Source organism: Triturus cristatus, chromosome 4_1, assembly GCF_964204655.1.
Source record: "Triturus cristatus chromosome 4_1, aTriCri1.1, whole genome shotgun sequence".
Lineage (NCBI taxonomy): Eukaryota > Metazoa > Chordata > Amphibia > Caudata > Salamandridae > Triturus > Triturus cristatus.
This window is the reverse complement of record NC_140585.1, coordinates 648,534,170-648,557,332: the sequence shown is the minus strand read 5'-3', so window position 1 is coordinate 648,557,332 and position 23,163 is coordinate 648,534,170. Positions and strand designations below refer to the sequence as shown.

Genomic DNA, 23,163 nt, shown 5'->3' with positions numbered 1-23,163 from the left:
AAGCAGAAACTCCAACCTGGTTCCCCAGTTGCAAAGTCTGCAGCTCTGGAAGTAACACCACACCCTCTCCCCTTGGATGCAATATTTAATCAAGTGGTCAACTGGATAAAAAAACTAAGATTACAAATAATTTAAAAGTTCTTTGTCGCTATTTGAAAACTCAGAAAATATGTCCTCATTTTAGTTTTTTAGAGCACTAACCATAATTTTGATGCAAATAAGACCCTCTCATATATGTAATTTCTAAAGGAAATGCTCTAGGCATTACAGTTTTGATTACATCAAGATGACGTCAGGCATTCCACACTTTTGTAATAAATATAGAATGTTAGCAATCTAGTTGTTCATTGGGATACTGTTGAGAGGCAGAGGCCAGGGGCACGGACTCTGAAAATTGAAGGCAGGTAGGAGAGTGCAGAGGCAACAATTTGACCACACTAGGCAGGCAGGAAGGGCAGTGGCAGCACAACAGACTATGGAGGGAAGTGGAAAGGGGGGCAGGGGCAACAAACCAACAATACAGGACTGGCAAGAGAGGCTGTGGCAATATAATAGACCATTGGGGGCAGAAGGAAGAAGCAGTGGTCATACAACCATACATGCCAACAGACCCGTTTCAGCCAGGAAACGTCCAATGTTTTTAAGCTCAAATGGGCTTTACTTGATCTGTTTCCTGTCTAAAATCTTCTCTTTTTCAATGTAACTCAAAGGGGAAAATCAATACCCCAGTTTTATTTCAAAATCTCCCTCTTACCAAGTTCAAAATGTTCGCAAGTATGGTACATTGGATCATGGTAGACAGGAGGAATTGGGGTAGGGACATGGACTCGGATAACAGAGGACAGGAGGGACATTGAGAGGTGCACCAAACTGACCATACAGGGCAGGCATCAGGGTTTGCAGCAGCACTATACACCACACAGGGCATGCGGGACGGGAGTGCAGCACAACAATCCATAGAAAGCAATAGGGAGGGGACAGGACCATGCACATGGACAACAGACAACAGAGGGGAAAGAGGCAATGGTAGCTAGCTGACCATAATGGACAGACAGGAGAGAAAGCTGCAGCATAACAGACCATAAAGGGCAGGAGGGGCAGATCAGGGGCATTACAATGGAACCGACAAGCCAGGAGGGAGGGAATAGGGATCTGCACATGGAAACAGAGGGCTGGGGGCAAGGGGGCAGGGCAGGAGCAGCAAGATGACCATGGAGGTCAGGCAGGATGGGCACTAGAAACAAGACACACCATGGAGAGCAACAGTGAGACTATGATGGCATACACACAGACCATGGAGGGAAGGTGGGAGGGGGTCAGGAGCAGCTAGCTGACCACACAGGGAAGGTGGGAGGGGCCATGGCAGCACAGAAGACCATGCATGGCAAGCAGGAGGGTTAGTGGCAGCACAATGGCTATGATGGGCAAGAAGGAGGGTGCAGGGGCATGCACAAAGGACCATGGAGGGTAGAAGGGAGGGTCAGGACCTGGGCACAGACAAGAGAGTTCAGGGGAAGGGGCCTCACAACAGACCGCGCGGGGCAGGCAGGAGGAGCAGTTGCAGCACAACAGATCAGGGAGGGCAGAAGGGTGTGGCAGTAAAATGGACCATGTAGGACAGGAGGAAGAGGATAGGGGCATGGCATGTGGACTGGCAGGGTGGAGGTGGCAGGGACAGGTTACAGTCATCTGACAATGCTAGGCAGGTGGTAGGGGAGTGGCAGCTCAACAGAACACTCAGAGTAGATAGGAGTGGCAGGTCCATGGAACATGGTGGTCAAAAAGGATGGAGCAGGGGCATGCACAAAGACATCGGAGGGCAGGGGGAAGGAGAACAGGGGCAGCAAGCAAAGCACAGAGGCTAAGCAGGAGGTCAATGATGGGCCATAGAATCGGGCAATGGAGGGCAGGATGAGTGGACTGGTACATCATGCTAAATGCAGGGCAGTGGCAGCACATGAGACCATGCATGGCAGGAGGGAGGAGGCTAGTCCATGGATTCAGACAACAGAGGATAGGGAGGAGGTGGATGGGGCAGCAAGCTAACTGTTCATAGAAGGTGGGTATTAGGAACTTTATTGTTTTTAAAATGTGTGTCTGTGCGAACTACTTAAAATATGAACAAGTATGCAGCATATTCTCACTTTTATTCAGGAAGAAGAGGACATTTGGGACTGTGACTCCGGGCTCACTTGGCAGAAACATCCCCTGACCCTCCACCCCCCATCGCAAAATGTAATGGCCGTGAAAAGGGTAGGTGGACGCAGTGTTATATAGAACATAGTCCTGAGAGCACGATTGAAAATGAAAACTAGATATAGTATATGGTATAAACTATGCACTAAAAAGTGTGATATAAGATGAACCGGGGCGTGAAATATAATATGCAATACATTGTGCGCAATGACAGATTCATTGGAGAGCGCGAGATAGCACAGGCACTAGCGCTTGCTATGTGATATGCGCCTTGGAGTGTAATATGCACAGGGCAGTGTTGTGTAACCTAAGTAGTCTCTAAAGTTGTAATATAAAATATGTGCTGGGTAGTGTAACATTGCATATGCACTGTGACAAAGATATGGATCCCAGATTGTAATATGCATGGCATAGCGCTGTGCTTTATAACATAGGCATCGAGGAAGGCACGTTAGATGGGGCAATATAACCCGTGCGAAGGCAAGTGTGGCATGACATATTCACGGGGTGGTGTTACAGTGCACATGGGCTAGAGAGTGTCATAGCATACGCACTAGCTGGTGGAATACAACACAGAGGTGTGTGGCACTCGGCGGGCACTGGTGGGTGTAACACAGCATTGGGCTCAGCCAGGAGCACGCTGTGACTCTCAAGTGAGGTTTGTCTCCTTTCCAGAGAGTAAAATAAAAAGTATTACACATCCGGCGGTGGATGTGTGTTTTATTAACCGTGAGGGGGTTTCTTGCACAGTTTGGTCGAATTTTTGTCGAATCCCCTTTGAATGGCTTGGTGTGCATGTGTATTAAATGTGCCCGTCAATAGCTACCCATGTTTGTATAAATAAGCGACAAGGGTGTCTACTTGGAGAGTACCCACCAGCGGGGGTGCCAGGATTAGGCACGGTAGGGTGTCAGACATGTCAGAGCTTCACTAGCGGTGTGAATACATTCTACGTGGATTCATTGTATGCATAGTCGCCTTTTAATGAATATCACGCAAATCGTCATGGTGATAGGTATATACGGTTTGTCCAGCATGTCCTAGGTGTTTCTATAAATATATATTTTTTTTTTAAATAAAAAACAAAGGCCGGCCCCGGGGGATGGGGTCCCCGGGGCCATAAGTGGCCTGAGGAGGGGGGCAACACAGCCCCTCTCCTAAAGAATAAAAAAATAAATAAAAGGCCATGACCTGGGGGTTGGGGTCCCCGGGGCCGATTAAGGCCTTGGGAGGGCAAAATTAATTTTTTTCAACAAAAAAAATTAGGGTGCAGGCCCTGTGGAATGGGGTCCCCAGGGCCAATAAATTAGAAAAAGAAAGGGGGCCACAGCCTTCCTTCTTAAAAAAATAAAATAAATAAAAGACCGGCATCGCGCTGGAGGCCACGCCCCCTCCTTGCAGCACTCTGCAAACGCGCCCCCTGGCCAGTTGTAAGTTGAGGAATTAATTCCCATTCAATACTGAGGGTCCCTGAGGGCCAACTAGCCCAACAGGTATCTCCAGTATGCGCCAGGGAGCTGCGTTGCAGACAGGTGTTCTGAGGCCACACCCCTTTTTACACCTCCATGCAACGCAGCTCTGTGGCGCTTACTAGAGGTACCTAGTGGGCTAGTTTGACCCTAGGGACCCTTAGGATTCAAGGGGATTTAATCTCTCACCTCAGAACGCCCACAGGCCCTGTGGCGCGTTTTTAAGTTGGGGAAATAATTCCCTTTCAATCCTGAGGGACCCTGGGGTCCAACTAGCCCACCAGGTGCTTCCAGTAAGCACCACTGCTCTGCGTTGCAGAGAGGTGGTGCAGGCCGTGCCACTTTTTACACCTCTCTGCAACGCAGCTCTGTGGCGCTTACTGGAGGTAACTAGTGGTCTAGTTAGACCCTAGGGACCCTCAGGATTCAAGGGGACTTAATCTCCCAACTTAAAACGGCTACAGGGCGTGTTTACACAGTGGGGAAGGGAGGGGACGGGGCATGAGGTGACGTGTTCAAACACGCCCTGTGGTGCATTTTAAGAGGTAGTTTTAATCCCCTGCCCTATTATATACTAGGGGCTTACGGAGGAGTTCATGCTAATCACAGGGGGACCCCAACACATAGTGTGCCCTAGTGTATGTAGGTGTTTTCACTGTATTCTGAGTGTCTTTTAACATAGCACTGGCTCTAGGACTGGTTAGTCAGACTCAGTTACCACCAGTATCCGTCTGAAAAAGTTGAGGGTACAGGATGATTTTGCAACAAGGCTTGTTTCTGCTCTTCTGTTTGTTCTTTCTGCACGTTATACTTCTTCCTGCACTTTTCTTCGTCTTTGAGGACTTCTGTTGCTTCTTTCTGCATTTCTTTTTTTTTTCTGTGCGTTTTTCCTTCTTTCTTCACATGTCCTATCTCTGTAGGCATAGCTAGAAATTAGCATTTAAAAAACCTTTGAAATTCACTGAAAAAACCATAGGTTTCAGGGGCGTTATAGTTAGCTGGACTTTTCACTCGTACAAAACCATAGCAATTCCCCCGTTATAGTTAGTTCAGCTAACTATAACTCGCGCGCCCGCAATGCACTGCTGATGACGTCACATATTACATCACTCATGACATGGTCAGTGACATCACTCATGACATCACTGATGACATCACTGATGACATCATCCTTGTGATAGAGTGGCAGACCTCCTCTCCCCCTAATATAACCTTTGATACACACATTCAAAAATAGAAATACATTTTTTCAAAACAATGGACATACCAATACCAGTTACAACAACCTATTCAGTAATTGTAAGATCCACATCCACATCCACTCATTCACCAACAGTCCTATACAGTCACTCATACATGTACTCACTCATCATATGTACTCATAACCTATACATCCTGTTACACAACGCCACTCATCCATAAAGTTACTCACACACATAGTCACTCATGCTAATAAAGAATCAAACATCCGTTTACCTGCATACACAGTTATACACACACCACCACACTTACTTCTACAGAAACTTACACATACTTAGTCTTTTTAACAATCACTTATAGAAACACGTACTTATTCATACAGGAACTCTTTCAATCTCTCACTCTCACATATACTCACTTATATACACCAATAGTCACATATACTAGTTTAAAACATAAAGACACTATTGAGACAGTCATTCACTCACTAACACACCCATGCACACACTCATCCACCCATACAGTCCTGCACACATGCTGTCTTCAACACATACAAACAGTGAGTCACTCATTCATGCACCTATGCACTACGTAATACCCCCGACCGAACCATACAGACATCAGACACTTATACTGATACTCAAAAAACCAACTAATAACCTATATAGACACTCATGTAGCTACTCACCAACCCATGCAGCCACTTATACACAAAGTGAGAGACTGATACAGATATTTACATATTTAAACATTACTCACTAAGCCATGTATTCACTAAGATACACTTAATCAGTCAGTTATACTATCAATTTTTCAAAAACAAATCATCCATTTAGACACTTATATACCCATTTATTCTTCCATCGACCTTGAGATATACATATATAAAACATATGTAATTTTCAGAAAAACACACATTCACTGGATGATGTCATCAGTGATGTCATCAGTGATGTCATTTGAGATGTCATTAGTGATGTCATGAGTGATGTCACTGACCATGTCATGAGTGATGTAATATGTGACGTCATCAGCAGTGCATTGCGGGCGCGCGAGTTATAGTTAGCTGAACTAACTATAACGGGGGAATTTCTATGGTTTTGTACGAGTGAAAAGTCCAGCTAACTATAACGCCCCTGAAACCTATGGTTTTTTCAGTGAATATATATATATATATATATATATTTATTTATATTCACATATAGAGGCCCATTAGGATGGCGGGCGGACTTCCATCTACCCGCCACCCTAGCGGTGCTGGGACCGGCCGCCAGTGGTTCGGCGGTCCCGCACCGGCGATTAGGACCTCCATTCCCAGCATTGTGGCGGGTGGTGCTCACAGCACCGCCCGCCACAATGCTGGGAATGCACTGCGTGCATTGTCATGCACAAGGTGACAGGCACCGCGAAGTGCCTGCCACCATGTCCATGACAATGCAGGGGGGTACCATAGGTACCCCCCCTCTGCCCCCCCACGCCCCCCCGAACACCCTGGGGGCCCGCAATGGGCCCCCAAAGCCAAAACCGCCTGCCTTTCCATTGCAGAGTCTCCGCCATGGAAAGGCAATTCCCCGCCATCATACAAATATGGATGGTGGTGCCTGCAAGGCACCGCCACCAATTCCTTGGCTATTCCGCCCGGTAGGCAATTGGGCAGGTTGCCTACCGGCGGAAAACCGGCAGGCGGTCTTTCCGTCCGCCGGGGTCCCCCCGCCATACTAATATGGCAGGGGGGAAATGGGTGGCGGGCGGGGAAAGATTTAGGGCGGATCGCCACCGCCATGCGGGCGGTGGCGATCTGCCCTACAGCCTAATGGACCCCATAGTGTTTACACGTACCTTTCAAAATGTTCCTACACATATGCCTTTAACATGCATGCCTTTCAACGAAAATGTAAGTATTTTTAGTTATTTAGTGAGAATGGGCAAGGTTTGAATTCCCCCTCCCTATGGAATTCACTTCAGCCAACTCGTAATGAGGGCCTAAAGTTTCAAAAGCAAAAACAACAATTGATAGACAGAATGCAGAACAATGTCATACACTCACCCCAGTACAGAGATCTGGGCCTAAATCCATCGTTTTTTTGCTCACCATGCCATTCCAGTTTGAACCCAGCCATATGCAAATCAGTCTTGACGCTGTGCCCCATGGGAACCGTCCAGCCCGAACTGCCAAGCCAGGTCCTCCCTGGACTGGAAACAAGCATCCTAGGACCGGTTTCGGGCTTTCAGCCCTCGTCAGCCAGGATAGCTTGATTCCAGTGGCATGGAGAGCACGGGACTCACGTCTGAGCATACCCTTCCCACTCGGGGTGTCAGCATTCCGTCCATCATTTGTTTTTGTAACGCTTTTCGTCCTAAGTGGGATGGGTATGCCCAGACGTGGGTCCCGTGCTCACTACGCCACTGGAGTCAAGCTATCCTGGCTGATGACGGCTGATAGCCAGAAACCGGTCCTAGGATGCTTGATTCCGGTCCAGGGAAGACATGGCTTGGTAGTTCGGGCTGGACTGTTCCCATGAGGCACAGGGTCAAGACTGATTTGCATATGGCCATGTCTGAACTGGGGTGGCGTAGTGGGCAAAAGAAGGATGGATTTAACCCAGATCTCTTGACTGGGGGAGAATGTCTGCATTGTCAGCATTCCGTCCATCATTTGTTTTTGTAACGCTTTTCGTCCTAAGTGGGATGGGTATGCCCAGACGTGGGTCCCGTGCTCACTACGCCACTGGAGTCAAGCTATCCTGGCTGATGACGGCTGATAGCCAGAAACCGGTCCTAGGATGCTTGATTCCGGTCCAGGGAAGACATGGCTTGGTAGTTCGGGCTGGACTGTTCCCATGAGGCACAGGGTCAAGACTGATTTGCATATGGCCATGTCTAAACTGGGGTGGCGTAGTGGGCAAAAGAAGGATGGATTTAACCCAGATCTCTTGACTGGGGGAGAATGTCTGCATTGTCAGCATTCCGTCCATCATTTGTTTTTGTAACGCTAAAGTTTCAAAATACATAGGCAACATAAACCCAAATCTGATTGTGCATCTGCACAAGACACTTTACAATTTATTTCTCAAGTTGTTTTTATCACTTGAACCTAACACAACAAATGGCAAAATGTTTTCGACATGGTACAGTTTAACCTGTCTGTAAGAAACGTTACAAAATACTAAAGGAAAACATATTACATGTGGTGATATACATGTTGCCAAAGATGCTAAGCAATATACATCTGAATAGCGCTATGACGTTTGCAAGTGCTTATATTTAAATAGGAGGGCTGCTTCAAAAATAGCTTTATGACTCAATGCAGCAGCAGACGTCTTTGGGAAAGTATGTCATACGTATTTGTCCTTATACAGGTGATAGCAGAGCACTGATAACTATATCTACTACAGAGGTTTTATTATTATAACACCTGGCTCTATTTGACATTGCAGTAAAAAGTGTAAAAAAATATTTCAAGATGATTAATCTAGTTTAAATTACATTTCTTGCCCTAATAGGCTGATTTGTCTGACTACCGAGAAAATGCAAATCTTTTTAATCCACGTCAGTTTATGCATCTGAACAAAACATTTTAATAAATACCTTCACAGTAGGCACTGTCTTCTCGAAGTGCCCGGAAACCATCACGGCAGCTGCACACAGCTCTGTCTTCCAGGTTTCTGCAAACGGAATATTCCATGCAGTTATGTCCTTCAGAACAAAAATCGTGTCCTAAATGAAACATAAGGTGAATGATTATTACAGAGGAGGGTACATGAATACATCCGTGTAGTGCACAATACTCGGGCGCGTCACTTTTAAGTTCTGAACTTCACCGAAGAAAGGTCAGAAGATTCTAATGTTGACACTGCTGCGCCAGAAATGCTCTTAGTCGTCACCTTCATTACTGACAGTAATCAGGGAATGTGATGTCTCTCTTCCTGGTCTAAGGCCTTAGTCTTTGAAGCATACAACGGAATACAGGGACTTGGGACTGGCATGTTGCCCTAAACACACTCCATACCAAATGTATCGCTGTCAAGCATCAATTGTGAACTTTATTGTGTCACAGCGTGAACTCACTGTTACGCAGCTATCTGAACTACTCCTCTACAGTGGAGTACCCATGGCATGTGGTCATTCAAAGGAGTGGAGAATAGTGGGAGAATCTGCAGGGTAGCACTGAGTGATGCACCTCTGGTGAAAACCTTGTGATTAGGCCTGGGTGTGAAATCCCGCTCCGCTCACGGAGTTTGCTGAGTTTTTCCCACTCGGCGCTCAGCGTATTGCACGGAGTTCTGAAAAACTGCTTGCGCGCACCTACATTAATTTGGCGCGCTTGAGCAAGGAAAATCTTACTCCAGACCACCTCCTGGTGAGATTTCTCATGTTGAGAAACCTTCCGTTCACGCTGAGGAAGCTGCCGCTCAAGTAGAATATCTACTCGAGCGGCAGAAAAAAGCAGCGCCCTCTTGCACTGCGCATGGGGCCATTCGCGCGGACAAACACCTGGCTCTCAAAATCAGCTCTAACGGCACGACCTAACGCGCTCCGCCGTTTGCGGAACTCAAAATAGCGCAGTGGAGATTTTTGGTCACTTTGCGGACTGACCCTTTTTACCCACTTAAAATGATTAAGCTTTAACACATGGCAAAGTATAGATGTTATGTGGTCATATATTCCTCCTCTGTCTGTCTCTACTAGCGCTACATTTATATTTTTATTATTAAAGTCACTATGATAAATACAACTTCGAAAACATGCCAAATGTTAATATTCTGAATTTGTATTTAAAAAAAATAAGAAGTGATGGATAGACAAACGACATATATATTGTTGTTAAGTTCTTCAATTATTATTAATGCAACAGTATTATAAATGTGGTGCACTACCATGGGCTACACCATGGTGCACTTTAAAGTATGTGCCAGGCAGGGACTCGAACAGTGAACCATATTATACTGAATGCACTACTCCCACTGCAGGAGCTAACTGGCAGTTAACTGGGCACGTGCATTAGTGAAGGACAGACCAACTGTTTGAAGCCACCAGTCAAACTTTCCCTGAGTAAGTGAAATCTTCCTGTATTTCAGGGACAGTGATGCCATTGCACCCATTTTCAGTGGGATATCGGGGGGGGGAGGGTGGCGGGGGGTCAATGGGACCCACTTTCCCTTTTCCAAAGGGTGCCCTCAGGGGAGGCACACTTACTATAGAACACCTCTATGTGGAGCAAAGTAAGTGAGTCTCTCTTTGACTTCTTTGCATCTATCTGTAATATGGCATGTTCACATTGGTACAAAATGTGCATTCACGTAACTTGTATTAAAGAAGGGGCTGCATAACCATTTCAAAATAGAAAAGTGCTCCCGGGTGTAAGAAGTGGTAGCACTTATAGTAATACAACCCTGGAACTTTGCTCTTGATTTTGTAGGTTTAAGGCTATATACACTTCAAAACTGGTGAGCATGCAGTGCTGCTGCTTTTCACAAGTCGCCGCTGGTTGTGTTATTTCTCCTAAGATTTAATTTGTAATGTTGCAATGCATATTGCGAAGGCAGTGGAGATGACACAAGTAATTGAGCTACGCATCTGGAGAAAATAATAATATATTATTTAAAGAGGAAACAAATGACTAATGTGGCATTTTGTCCCTGAGGAATGTGGAAATTAAATATATATTAAAGGAGGTATTGGCTAGGTTTTTACATTGTGGGTGTATTATGCACTATCATTATTAATTAAGTTTTTGCATACATTTCTGTTGCATTTGAAGAGGCCCACTGCTAAAAAAAATCAAGCTTGACTTGACAGACAGATCATTGACAAAATTTGTGTCAAGTCAACAAAGGCATTTGTCACTCTGACCACACTCCTATTTCAGTTCTTAGGTCTAATGTGTCACAGATGTATTGTTTCCAAAACATAACATCTACTTAGAGTATGCTTTGTGTCAGCCCCTTGCTCCTGAGCGGTTCAATCTCACAGTGTTTTGACTGGATGAGTTGTATTTTTCCACCGAGGACCTAAGCGGACTATTTTTGCTTTGCGTTTCAGCACTCTATGGAAGTGCATGGCTTTCCTTGACCTCCCTCCTGCTTATTTCTCCTAATACTCTGTCTCATGCACTCTCGATTTATAGCAAAGTCTGCAAGCTGCACGGGGCTACCAGAATGTTTGTTTCCGTTTTTTACACAGCAGCACACTTTCTTTTTTGTGTTTTTACTTTATTGATATAAAACTGGTAATTAAAAATGTGAAAATGGTTGCCCATGCGTCAATACATATATACATATCACGGCCATCTTAGAGTGGCTTTTGTTTAATGGACACTCCATTCTAAGAAGCTGGCCATGCATCATGACAAATGTGTTTGTATGCCTAGTGACACATTGATGCCCCTTTTAGCATTAATGTCCGTGAAAAATGTGTTGGTAACCCAATAGCTCTGAATTTTATAGCTGAAATATATTGCCTTTCCTAATGCTTATTATTTTGCATTAGCACATTGAAAAACTCCATGCCGCGTATTACACAAAAAAATTATTTTCCTAGATTTCGGAATGTGACTGTTGGATTGCCAGGTGAAGTTGTTTGCTTTCCGAGTCCTAATTCCAATTTATCTAATTATCTGTTATGTGTATGGCCCACCAATAGCAACATACATCCAAACAAGCACTGTCAAAGCCAGTTAATCTGGCTTTAATGAGCTATACATACAGACAGCATATATTTGCATGTGTTAGTTCATCACCTTGGTGGTGGCAGTAATAACGGTTGTAATGGTTGTGGAAGCAGTGTGGCTAGTGCTAAAATATGGCTGTAATTGTAATGGAATAAATGGTGGTGGTGATAATGGTACTGGTAAGGGTGGAGTTGATGGTTGCAGTGATACTGTTTGTAGTAATGGTGACAACGGTTCTGATAATGGTCACGCCGACTATATTGGTTTTGGTGGTAGGAATATTTTTATTTTAGTGTTAATGGTATAGCTAGTGCTGTTGATAATGATAGTAATGATTGTGTTGGTAGTGGTAATGGTTGTAGGGTGAATGGTGGTGGTGGTAAGTAGCAGAGGTGTGGTAGTAATAGTATCAGTGATAGTAAATGTGGTTGCGGCACTAAAGGTGATTATGGTGATAATAGGGGCAGTGGTTCTGATCATGGTAATGGTGAACAATGTTTGCAGTGGTGGTGAATAGCCTGCTAATGGTGTTGGTGGTATTAGAAATGGTAGCAGTTGTGGTAAGGGTGATAGTGGTGGTGTTGATTGTGGTGTGGTAGTGGTAATTGTGCTGGTGGAAATGGTACAGATGCTAAGGATGGATTTATATTATGTTATTGTTTTTTGTGAAGCGCATGTTCACTGACGTTTCTTGGCACTTTTGGGAAGATAGCACTTAAATTAAGAGATAAAACTAAGCAAATGTAAATGTGCTGGTCAAAAAGAAGGCTTCAATGTCTTACCAAAGATGATCAATAATTTAATAGAGTGAAGATGCACAAAATGTTAGTCCATTCTCATGTAGCTGCTACTGAGAGGGCTCTGCCACCAAACTTTACCATTCTTGGAATATCCTAAATAAATTTACCTGTGACCAGTGAATGATGAAGATTAAATTTGATGGACCCTAAGTTGGTGGCAGTCCTGCGAATGGCCTGATAGACAATTATAAAAGGTTTACAGAAGACTAGTCTTCTGATGAAAAGCCAAGAGAGGAGTTGCAAATGGGTGAAATGTGGTTGCAATGATGAGAACCGAAAATAAGTCATGCTGCTTTATTCCGCACCGGTTAGATCTGTCTAATGAGTTTACATAGAGACCCAGATATCAAGAGTTCCCATAAAAAGGTGGGATTGTACAAGATGACTGGTAGATGTTGTCGATATACGGCAAAATCTTCTTCTTTAGTTACAGTTGTTGGGAACACGCACTAGTCCCTTTGGAAATCTGGTGTTCAAGGATCAAATTACAATCCGTCTAGATTCCTAGATTATGCCCCTATCACATCTGGCCAACTAGTAGAGTTTAATTATTGATATCATTATGCCAGATCTGGTGGCTCAGTGGACTAAAGTGTCCACTGTAGGGGCCTGTGTTTCTCCTTATGGTCACAGATTCAAATCCCGGTGGGTCCACTCAGCCTTTCATCCTTATGGGGTTGATAAAATGAGTTGGGTGACAATAAACATCTGTTTTTCAGTGGTATGATACCTGTGGGTGAACGTGTGCCTTACAAATACATATGTTACTGTTTGATGAAACGCAGCTAGGTGTTTACAGAATTGCACTTAAGAAAATGGGCAGCCATCCAGTGGTATACTGAGGTTAGACTACTAAAAATGACTTTTTAAACTGAGGATGAACTTTGTTGAGGGATTTTGTGTAAAAGAGAGTTTGAATATCAGCTGCATATCATCCACCTACATATAAAAGTAAACTCCAGTTGAGAAAAGTAGTTAGGCTTATGTTGACATAGTGATGATAAACAAAAATGGTGAAAGAATTGAGCCCTGTGGGACACCACAGCATATGGATTTTGCATCAGACATACATGAAGGAAAAATAGTCTGGGTCTGATTGGTGACACAATAACTGATCCACTTGACAGCTGTGAGAATGTGGTTACTGGTTGAGGGGGGGGTTACAACACAATCCCTGTTAGGGTGAAGACACAAGCAACCCCAAAGTAACCTTCGCTCCACCTTCTGGTAGCTTGGCACAGAGCAGTCAGGCTTAACTTCGAGGCAATTTGTAGAGTATTTGTGCACCACTTCAAACAGTAGCAAAGTGAAAACACACAATAAAAAGATCCTACACCAGATTAGAAGAATAGAGTAACTTTTAATAAATACAACAAGACCAAAATGACAAAGATCGAATCAGTAGAACCTGAGATATGCACATTCAAAGATTTCAGTGAAAATGATGCCAAAAAGCAAACCGTGCCAACTGTGGATATCTGGTTGCACTGGACTGGGACAAAGTCACAAGTTCAGGCCAACCGCAATGGAGTGTGGACTGGCTATTAGGACCCAAATAGGCCTGCTAAACAAGAGTACCTTAAATCTTGTTTTCCGAGCGTTACGAGGTTCCACGTCAAGATAGCATCTCGTAGCTGCAGTGATGCAAGTGTTCCTGAGAGCTTCGCGGCAGCGATGTGAGGTACAGCATCATTGTCAAGGATCCCATTGATGAGCATTTGCAATGAGAAGTCTGACATTGAGGATCCGTTGTGCAGCCGAGGTGATGCATTGGTTCCAAGGAGATGCGAGTCTGCGATGTGGAATCCTGCGCCTTTGTTGAAGATATCGTTGACCAGGGCTTCCAATGCAAAATCCGGCATTGAGGATGCATCGCGCAGCTGAGGCGGTGCATTGGTTCAGAGGAGCTGCGAGACTACTATACGTAGTCCTTGCACCAGGAAGACCACGCAGCAGGGGTAATGCATCTGTTCTACTTGGGCTTGAGCTGAGCAGCAGAGGAGATGCGTTGGTCTGCTAGATCCACAGATGGACTGGTAGAGCACCTTCAGGTCCAATTCAAAGGGTCCAGGACTGGGTGGCACCACTTGTCAGTGTAAGACTCACACGGCCCGATTCACAAAGGTAAAATGAGAGGAAAGGCTAACTTTCACGAATTTCACGCAGCTCGCATCGTACTTGCTCGCTCGTACAGCTGTACGAGTCGGGCGCACAACACGTGTACGGCTCGTAGTTTTTCCAGCTGCATGGCGTTCGGTGCGCTTTCGACCCGGATCGGAATCGGCCCCTCTGTTGTGAATGTTTGTGATATGTTAGTGGTGGCTGATTTTTCACTATCATCATAAATGTTTGCATGTTGATTCACTTATGTTTTTCACATTCGTTGAATATATTTGTTATTCCTTTCTGTTAAAAAAAAGTTGGGAAAAGTGGATGACCAGAGCTACAGCAAAAAGCCAGAGACCAAGCTTAGCTGCTGAAGTGTCGCCGGGAGAAAGGGAAAGAAAAGTCACCAAGTTGGGCATGGTGATTTGTACAAAAACACCCATTGGAAGCAGAATGAGTTAGCATCATGGGAGGTGCGAGACATGTTAAAAGGCAACGCAGAAGCCCGACACATAAGAATAAGAGCAGAAGAGTTAGGATAATAATCCCAATGTAATACATGTATGACATAAAGAATTGAATGTTTGATGACTGAGAGTGTTTTTGAGTTGTAAAATTGTTCTTTGTACATCTCAATGGAAATAGTCCTTTGGATATGGAATAATGCACGAAACAGCAAACACATATTAAGAGAGTAATACTCCTCTGATCCTACTGTATGTACATTTTTAGGAAAAACTTCTGCCTGACTCACAGCTAAGGCCCTAAATGGGACTTATCTTAGCCTAGGCTGTTTTATCCCAGTAGACAGCAGCCATACTTTGTGCTCTGTTGTCTCCTCTAATTTGTCCCATTCAAGCATTGCATAGTAGAAAACAAAAGACCAGTTCAGGTATTTTCAGCACTGCCCCAGCTCAACAGCCTATGACCCTTTGTGGACAAAGTCTATACTATCCGGCTATATGTTCATGAAGTATGAAAAACAGAGACATACAGGGGCATATTTATGAGCCCAATGCACTGTCGTAGCATCTCTTTTTGTGACGCTCCAGTGACGCAAACTACAAAAGCATATGGATTAGGTCATGCAAAGCCACTTTGCATGGTTTTGAATGACCTTATAGATATGGAGTAAGGCAAGGCAGCGCAAACCACTGCGTTGATTTACTCTGTGCTTGAGAGGCATTCTATGGGCATTGCAGTGGGTGTTGGCACACAACACCCATGAATTTAGATGCTTCCCCATATTTACAAAACCAAGTAAACCTGGGAATGCACAAAAACGTTACGCCTCCCTGGGGAAGGTGCAATGAGGAGAAATAACTTTATTTCTCCTTGTTTTTACCTCTTTCCATAGAAAGAGGATAAAGCCTCCCAGGATAGTTTTTTTGCAAGAAGGTGCCCCTTCTGGCACAAAAACAATCCTGCTGACAACACAGGCACCCTTGCACCATGCCGAAATGACACCAGCACAGGGGAAAGGACAGGAATGCACAATATTGGATAAATACGGTGCCTTCCTGCCCTTTCACTTTGGCTTAGGGCAGCACAGCAAGGTGACTTGCTGTACTGCCCTACGCCAAATCCCCATGAATGAGGCCACTGTTTCTTGCCTCTAAAAATGTTTCACCTGGTGAAAATACCCTCTCTTCCAATTTGGCTTGTCAAGAAAAACGTTTAACTCATTCTGTGGGTTGGTGAAAACTTGATTTCTTTCCTTGGATATCACTCAGTGGCAACTCCTCCGCTAAGGTGGAGAAGCATCGCCCCACTGTCCAAAAGGAAAAATAAAATGATAATAACATATCCTTATTATCATTTTATTTTACCCTTTGCAGTCAGTGGCTCCCGGGCAGCGGCGGGGCTGACCAGAGCGGGGGGAGGAGTGATTTGCACTCCTAAGTGTGCATGAGTGCTTGGCCGGCCCTCTTGTGCCAGCCAAACAGTAATGCACACTTTGATACTTACCCACCAGGTTGTAATGCACAGCCTGGTGAGGAACATGCCCAGCCTACCATTCCTCGTCTGAGAGCTAAACCACGGCGTTCAGACCAATCGCAATGCTGCAGTCCAGTGTTATGATTGGCTCAGGGGAGTCTGGGAGCCTGGGTGCTCCCTGCTGCTTCCTGCTGCTGGGGAGACAGGAAGAATGAAGAGGACGGAGGAGAGGTGAAAGACGCCGTCACAGGTAAGTGTTTTTTGTCCTTTTCTCCCACTCCCGCCCACTACTCCCATTAGGTAGCAACCGCTACTAATATCACTATGCTGCGGCCCAGTTCTAGCCACTTCTCCTTGTCACACGAGTTCTAGATTCAAACTCTTTCATGAAGTCTTTATGTCAAAAGACCCTCAGTGCATATATGGTCAGGACAACGCCGAGCCGATTTTTACAGTGTAGAGGATGAATATTAAAATTTAAAACATAAAGGACTGTGAACACTATGGAAGATAATCAGAAAAGATGCAGGGCGAATAAAGGGGCATATTATCAAGCAAGGCGTTAAAATTATCGCTGCTTTAGCGGCAGAAAACTGCCACTAAAGCGGCGATAATGGGCTTGATAATATGCCGCAGAGAATTCCAATAGAAGCCCATGTTATGGTGTCAACATGGGCTTCTATGGGAATTCTCTACGGCATATTATCAAGCCCATTATCGCCGCTTTAGCGGCAGTTTTCTGCCGCGATAATTTTAACGCCGTGCCTGATAATATGCCCCTCAGTATGCTGGCATTGAGTAAAAGTAAAAGCCTCCATGAAACAAGATTGGCATGTGTCTGCATCACTACCAGTGGTATTAAGGATGCACAAAGGTGACATTCTGTTAAACGCGTGTTCCTTCATTTCAAGTCAAGCTTTATCCAGGACAATCCTACAACAATAAAGGATGTCCAGGGCCTCTAGAGTGTTCGCTTTTATTGTTAAGAGTGTAATCCAATGCAAACCATCCAGTGGAGGAGGAAAAACATCAATTTGACCTCGGTTGCCATGGCATCCAAACCGAACTGATTGTATCCGTAGGGAAATAAAATACAAACCGAGGAAACACTGTCATTTTTTGCATCCCGTGGTCCTAGTACTTGGAAGAAGAATAGACTGCTTCATGCTTAGTGACACCCGCGAGATTTCAGACTCCCTGCACACCTGAATGGCTCACAGGAAACAGGAGCTGACTGGAAGCATTTTTCTATCCGCATTACAACATCATGCATCATTCAATTATTTTTCTGAAACCCTGACCTGTAAAAGGTTTCTATGACTCCAAAACATACATTGCATTATAATTAATGTATATGATGAGCTGCACACATTTTTGATGCAGTTATACTATCACAAGATCTGAAAACGCAACTATAAAGAGATAGATGGGCTCCTAATAACGGCATCTATTAATTTTATACATTTCACAGAACTGCTACTATAACGGAGAGAACTAAAGAAGGCAAACAAACAGAAATCATACAATCACAGTTTATATTACTCCGGAAACACTTTGAACAACGAATTATAAAGAGCGCCCATGGAGGCACATTATCAAGAACGGCGCTAAAGCAGCGCTAATGGGCTTGATAATATGCCGCAGAGAATTCCAATAGAAGCGCGGGTTCACACCAGAACATGGGCTTCTATTGGAATTATCAAGAGCATATTATCAAGCCCATTAGCGCCGCTTAAAGCGGTGATAATTTTAACGCCGTTCTTGATAATATGCCCCACGGTTTCTTAGAATCTTGGCCCACTTAATTGACAGGCAGTGGATAGAATCAAGCAGTTTCACAGAAAAGTCTGGGGGTGCAATTACAGAACAAGCATACTGTATCGCCACACCTTTCCATTCCAAAGAAGCATCGCCTACACAAATACATTTTAGGCTTGAGAGTTTCAGAGGCAAAGAGATTGCCAGGAGAAAAGCAGAGCAGCTGGCATCTATGGTGGGGGGAGGGGATATTGGGGGATGAGAGGCGTGGGGGCGCACACGCACACATAAAATAAAAAAAGAAACACTTGCTAAACATGTCCTATGCTCCGGACTTCTTTTAATGTGGCCTGCAGGCACCAGCAACCTCCCTTGAGCAATCCTGGCGCTGCTCACATGCTCTTAACCGGCATGAGAGCAGCATGAGAGGGAGGGCCTCTCTCCGCACTCGCTAGCACACTGAAGGCTTTCATTTGCTCTCAACTCAGCTGTCTATTGCAGCTGGGTTTAGAGAGTTAAAGTGTGCATGTCTGTGCAAGACTGCCAGCCAAAAAGACTTTAAACAGTGCACCGGCAGCTCTTTGCCCACCACTCCTCCCTAATGCCACTCAGCAGGCCCCGCCCAGTCCTGACGCTCAGTTTAGGACGGGATGATGAAAAATAAAATAGTAATCATTACCATTTTATTTTTCATCACTGGGGCTTTGGGGGGCATTTAAGTGGAGCGATGCTCCTCTGCTCCAAAGAAGAAGCCACCCCTGAAGAAAAGTCACTGCATGATTGCGAAAGCAATATAGGGTACAGCTTTGACTGCTGTCTAGGGGATAGCCCCTAAAGACTTTGCTACCCATAAGCGAGGGCTGAGGAGGGATTCTGCCATGTCATACCAGATTGTTGGAACACTCACGGATGGTACAACTTGTTCTAGTCAGAGGGACACATGCCTGGAAGCAAGAGGAACTACACTTTGGGACATCTGTTAACTCACTGATAACTTAGGCTCTTAACCTTCTCCCATTGTTTGAGCTCTCTTACATGTGGTGTGTGTGTGTGTGTGTGTACCTGTGTGTGTGACCCCATCTCCTAGTTCCATTTAAAAAATATTAGTGGTGGTGGATGGGCACCCCCCTCCCTGAGCTGGGAACCATCCCCTGGGGCTACTTATTTAAATAAAGGGGACTGGGCCATGCGGCCCTCCTTCCCAAGTCTCTTAGGGGCCATGGGAACCCTGTCCATCAGGGTTGTACATATATCTAAATGAGTGGAAGGTGCTGCACGTCCCCTTTCCCTGAGCTGTTATTGGCCTGAGGACCCCATCCCACAGTGCCACTCTTGTAAATAAAGAGGAGGGGGTAAGTGTGTCCCCCCTCCCCAGGTTGATATAGGCCCTAGAGACCCCATTACCTGGGGCCGGCCATTATTCTGAGGGGACAGGAATGAGCAGCCCCCCACCATGGCTGAATTCAACCACAGGGACCCCATCCCCAGGGGCCAACAATCTAATAGGTGGGTGCCCTAGTCCCGGCATTGCTCCCACCATCAGGGAACAGAAACTAACACTACTCCCTATGGGGAGGAGCGATATTTTCATCTGCCTGCAACAGAGCGGGCAGGGAAACAGATCAAAAGTCCCAGTGGGCAGGAGCATTTTCAAAGCTCCCGCCGCCTGAGAGTAGAATTGGTATTTGCTTGGTGGGAGTTTTTTTTAAGCTCCAGCCAAGCAAAACCAAATACAGGTTTCTCTACCCATGCCGGTGCGGGCAGGGAAAACCAATATGTTCCACGGTGGACTCCTTGGGGCATATCGAGTGACCCGGTTCCAGGGCATTGGACCCCCAGAGCCCTTATTGCCTCAGGGAGAGTGGCCACATGGCCCCCCTACCTTCAAGTAATTGGCCCTGGGGTGCCCCCCCCAGGGCTTTAGAGACTTTGAGCGAAGGGGGAACACACCGTCACAAAAGTTTGGGCTATCCCGTCTGCCGTATTACAATCACATTCTATCCTATGGAGATCATAATACAGCGGACATGTTTGCGGCAGAGAATTTTCTACACCAACTTCTAAATCAGGCTCTCAGTGAGGAAGGCTACATGGCCCCCTCCCCATTTTGCAAAATGTCAGACCTGGCGGTGGACTTCTTAGGGCCTATCATGGCTCGGAGAGTGGGCCATGTGGCCCTCTCCACTTGCTCAACAGCTGCGGCATTGGGGGTGTGCTCCCGGGAGTCTCTGATGGCTGATGGGCACATACATATATATTATTGTTTACCCGCACACTCTGATAAGGAACACCAACAACGAGGGAGTGTTGCTCAATGCTTCTTTATTGCACAGTGCTCTTGTGCTCTGGGTGACGCATTTTGTCTGCCCTGCAGCCTTGCACACATAAAGAGACGCCATGTTGAAACAGACCATATGGCGCAGTCTCATACATGCTAATGCACTTTTTTATCTGCACTTATATATATTCAAAGGATTCCGTCACCAAACAATCAGAAGGACGAAAAAGCAGACCCAGGATCAGTACAAAGGTGGTTTATTTAGAAAACTCCTGCACCTCTGCCATTACGTGTTTCAGCCTCCAACGAGGCCTTGATCACATGACACGAAACGGAGAAATGTTTTCATTTTTAAAGTGCAAGTGGTGCAAGTGCAAGGGAAAACACATGTGATGTCAAACATAATGGAAATTGACAAGGTATTCATTGTAGTTTTTGAATACTTATCACGGTATAGTATAAATATGATTCTAAAATAGAATACAATTAAATATGTGCAAAAGAGAGCAAAATGTGCTATTAATAAATATTCATAGGATAATATAAATATTTGACACAAAAGACACATGGTTAATATCAAATAAAATCCATATAGATTGTATCTAAAAAAAATTTTTAGTGTGTTGACATTCCATAGATCGAGCTAACATTTTTAAGACATGGATAAAATGAAGTAAGACACTGCATAAAATATACAATAAGTCTTAAAAAACATTAATATCCTACCAGAGATATATCAAGGTTCTCTGATCACTATAGCTCGTCTGCAGATCACTCATAGTGGTAAAATACCATGGCTCTTGTTTGTTTCATATTCAAGTATGCACATAATTGTTGATGCTATACAAAGTGCAATGAGCAAGTCCCGCCCAAGTGGGCATTTATCCATAGATTTTACATAAAGTGCTGGTGCTACTAAAAACATAAAAAGTGCCTACACCCTACTAAATCACAACCACGATTTAGTTTAAAAATGTGTATAAAATTATAACATGACTAACCATGAAAATTAGATATAAATGAGAGACTATTCTGATGTTCAGCTAAAAAGGAGAGTACAAAAATCAAAAAGTGTTTGAGACAGGCAATATCATAAACAAGTGAAAACATCCTCACTTGCATTCAGGCCCAGTGGTGTTTTACAATCCAGCTCTAAGATGTATTAAGTTTCCAGTTTGCGTAGAAGGTTATCACGATTTCCACCCTTTCTGAGAGGCAAGACAGTGTCAATGGCAAAGTATTTTAAATACTGTAGATCACTGCATGATGTTCTTTGAAAAGACTTGCCACTGGATAAGCAGCATCATTGTTAGTTATGGCTCGCATGTGCTGGAGTATCCGTTTGTGAACCTGCAGTTTAGTACTACCCACATGGCGCAGGCCACATGGACACTCCAGCACGTACACTGCAAATTCAGTTTTGCAATTGAGAATTTTTTTTATCTCAACTGGTTTCTGTTTGAAAGGAGTGGTGTATAATTTAGTATTATGGCCATATTTACACCCTCTGCAGCTGGAACATTTAAAAAACCCTGTTCTATTATTGAGCCAATTTTTTGTTGAGATGACCTCAGGGCTGCTCCTGACCAAGGCATTGCTCATGGAGCGAGCCTTCCTGTAAGTAATACTGGGAGTTGCAGTTAAACGTTCACCCAGTATTGGGTCATTAACAATCAAGGGCCAGTTCTTATTTACTATTTTACTTAATGTTTTGTGCTGTCGATTGAATATTAACAGCAACCGAGTAGGCTGGTCAATGGGTTGAGAAGTCTTAAAATCCCTCATAGTTCAATCTGCTAGTGCTTCTGAGCATTGTAGTTTATTGGCCTTGTTTATGGCTGCCACAACCACACTCTCAGCATAGCCTCTGGCAGTCACCAGTAGGTAGTCATAACCTTGTTTCTATTCAAAAAGTGTTTTTTCTTTTGCCAATATCTTTGGCCCACTCACTTCAACTGCTGTGTTGAAAGTTTCGGGGTGATTGGTCAAGCAGGGGCCAAGGTCCCAAAACGCGTTTTCTCCATGTTAATTTCCATAGGAAACTTTAGACATGGCTACAGCCCGAACTGCTAAACAGAATTACAACAAATTTAGCAAAAAGGTAGCTCTTGGTTCAGAAAGCACTCTTTTTGTTAAAAGGTGTAAATACGTTCAACAGTTCCTGAAAAATTAAAAAAATGTCTCTGATATACAAATATGGCTGCAATGGATCCACGAACCCTCCCGTTCTCGAGCCTGCAGTCTGGATGGCTGCCAATAGTTTCAACCAGGAAGTGTTGTCAGCCATTTTGTGATTCAGTTGAACTGAGTCACGAGAAAAATGGTTCAAAAACATTAAAAATAAAGAAAAGGGGGCAGGGTAAATTCACCCTGACCCCCTAGGCCTGCTCAAGGGGTCCCACAGGGAAGCTGAGGGCCAAAAAAAGCATTTTTGCAAAACATATTCGGCAGGATTCACACTGTGTGCGTGAATCCGGCCAAAACTTTTTTTTAAAACAAAGCAAAACCTTTGTTTTATTTAAGCCTCAAGGTGGGCCAGCTTCAGGGGGCGTTTATCTAAATAGATGCGGGGTCCTGGGACTGTCACCTACCTGGGGCTTTTAAAAAAGAAAATGTGTGAGGGGGCTCCTGGCCCCCCGCAGCCCTGGGAACCACGACATCCCCAGGGCTAAAAAGTAGATGGGAGGGGGTCACGCGACCCGCCTCAGGAGCCCTCCATGGCCCTGGGGACCACCACCCCCAAGGGCC

At 44.7% G+C, this 23,163-nt stretch overlaps 1 protein-coding gene across 3 annotated transcripts in view; it reads right to left on the bottom strand.

Annotated features, from left to right (window-relative positions):
* The window catches only part of NELL2 (neural EGFL like 2), a 1,146,830-nt gene that overhangs the window by 510,615 nt on the left and 613,052 nt on the right, over nt 1–23,163 (bottom strand). For all 3 annotated transcript variants that reach the window (XM_085653041.1, XM_085653043.1, XM_085653042.1), the window contains one exon: nt 8,454–8,582. In XM_085653041.1, the coding sequence (XP_085509167.1) occupies nt 8,454–8,582 (129 nt within the window). The remainder of the gene's footprint in view (nt 1–8,453; nt 8,583–23,163) is intronic.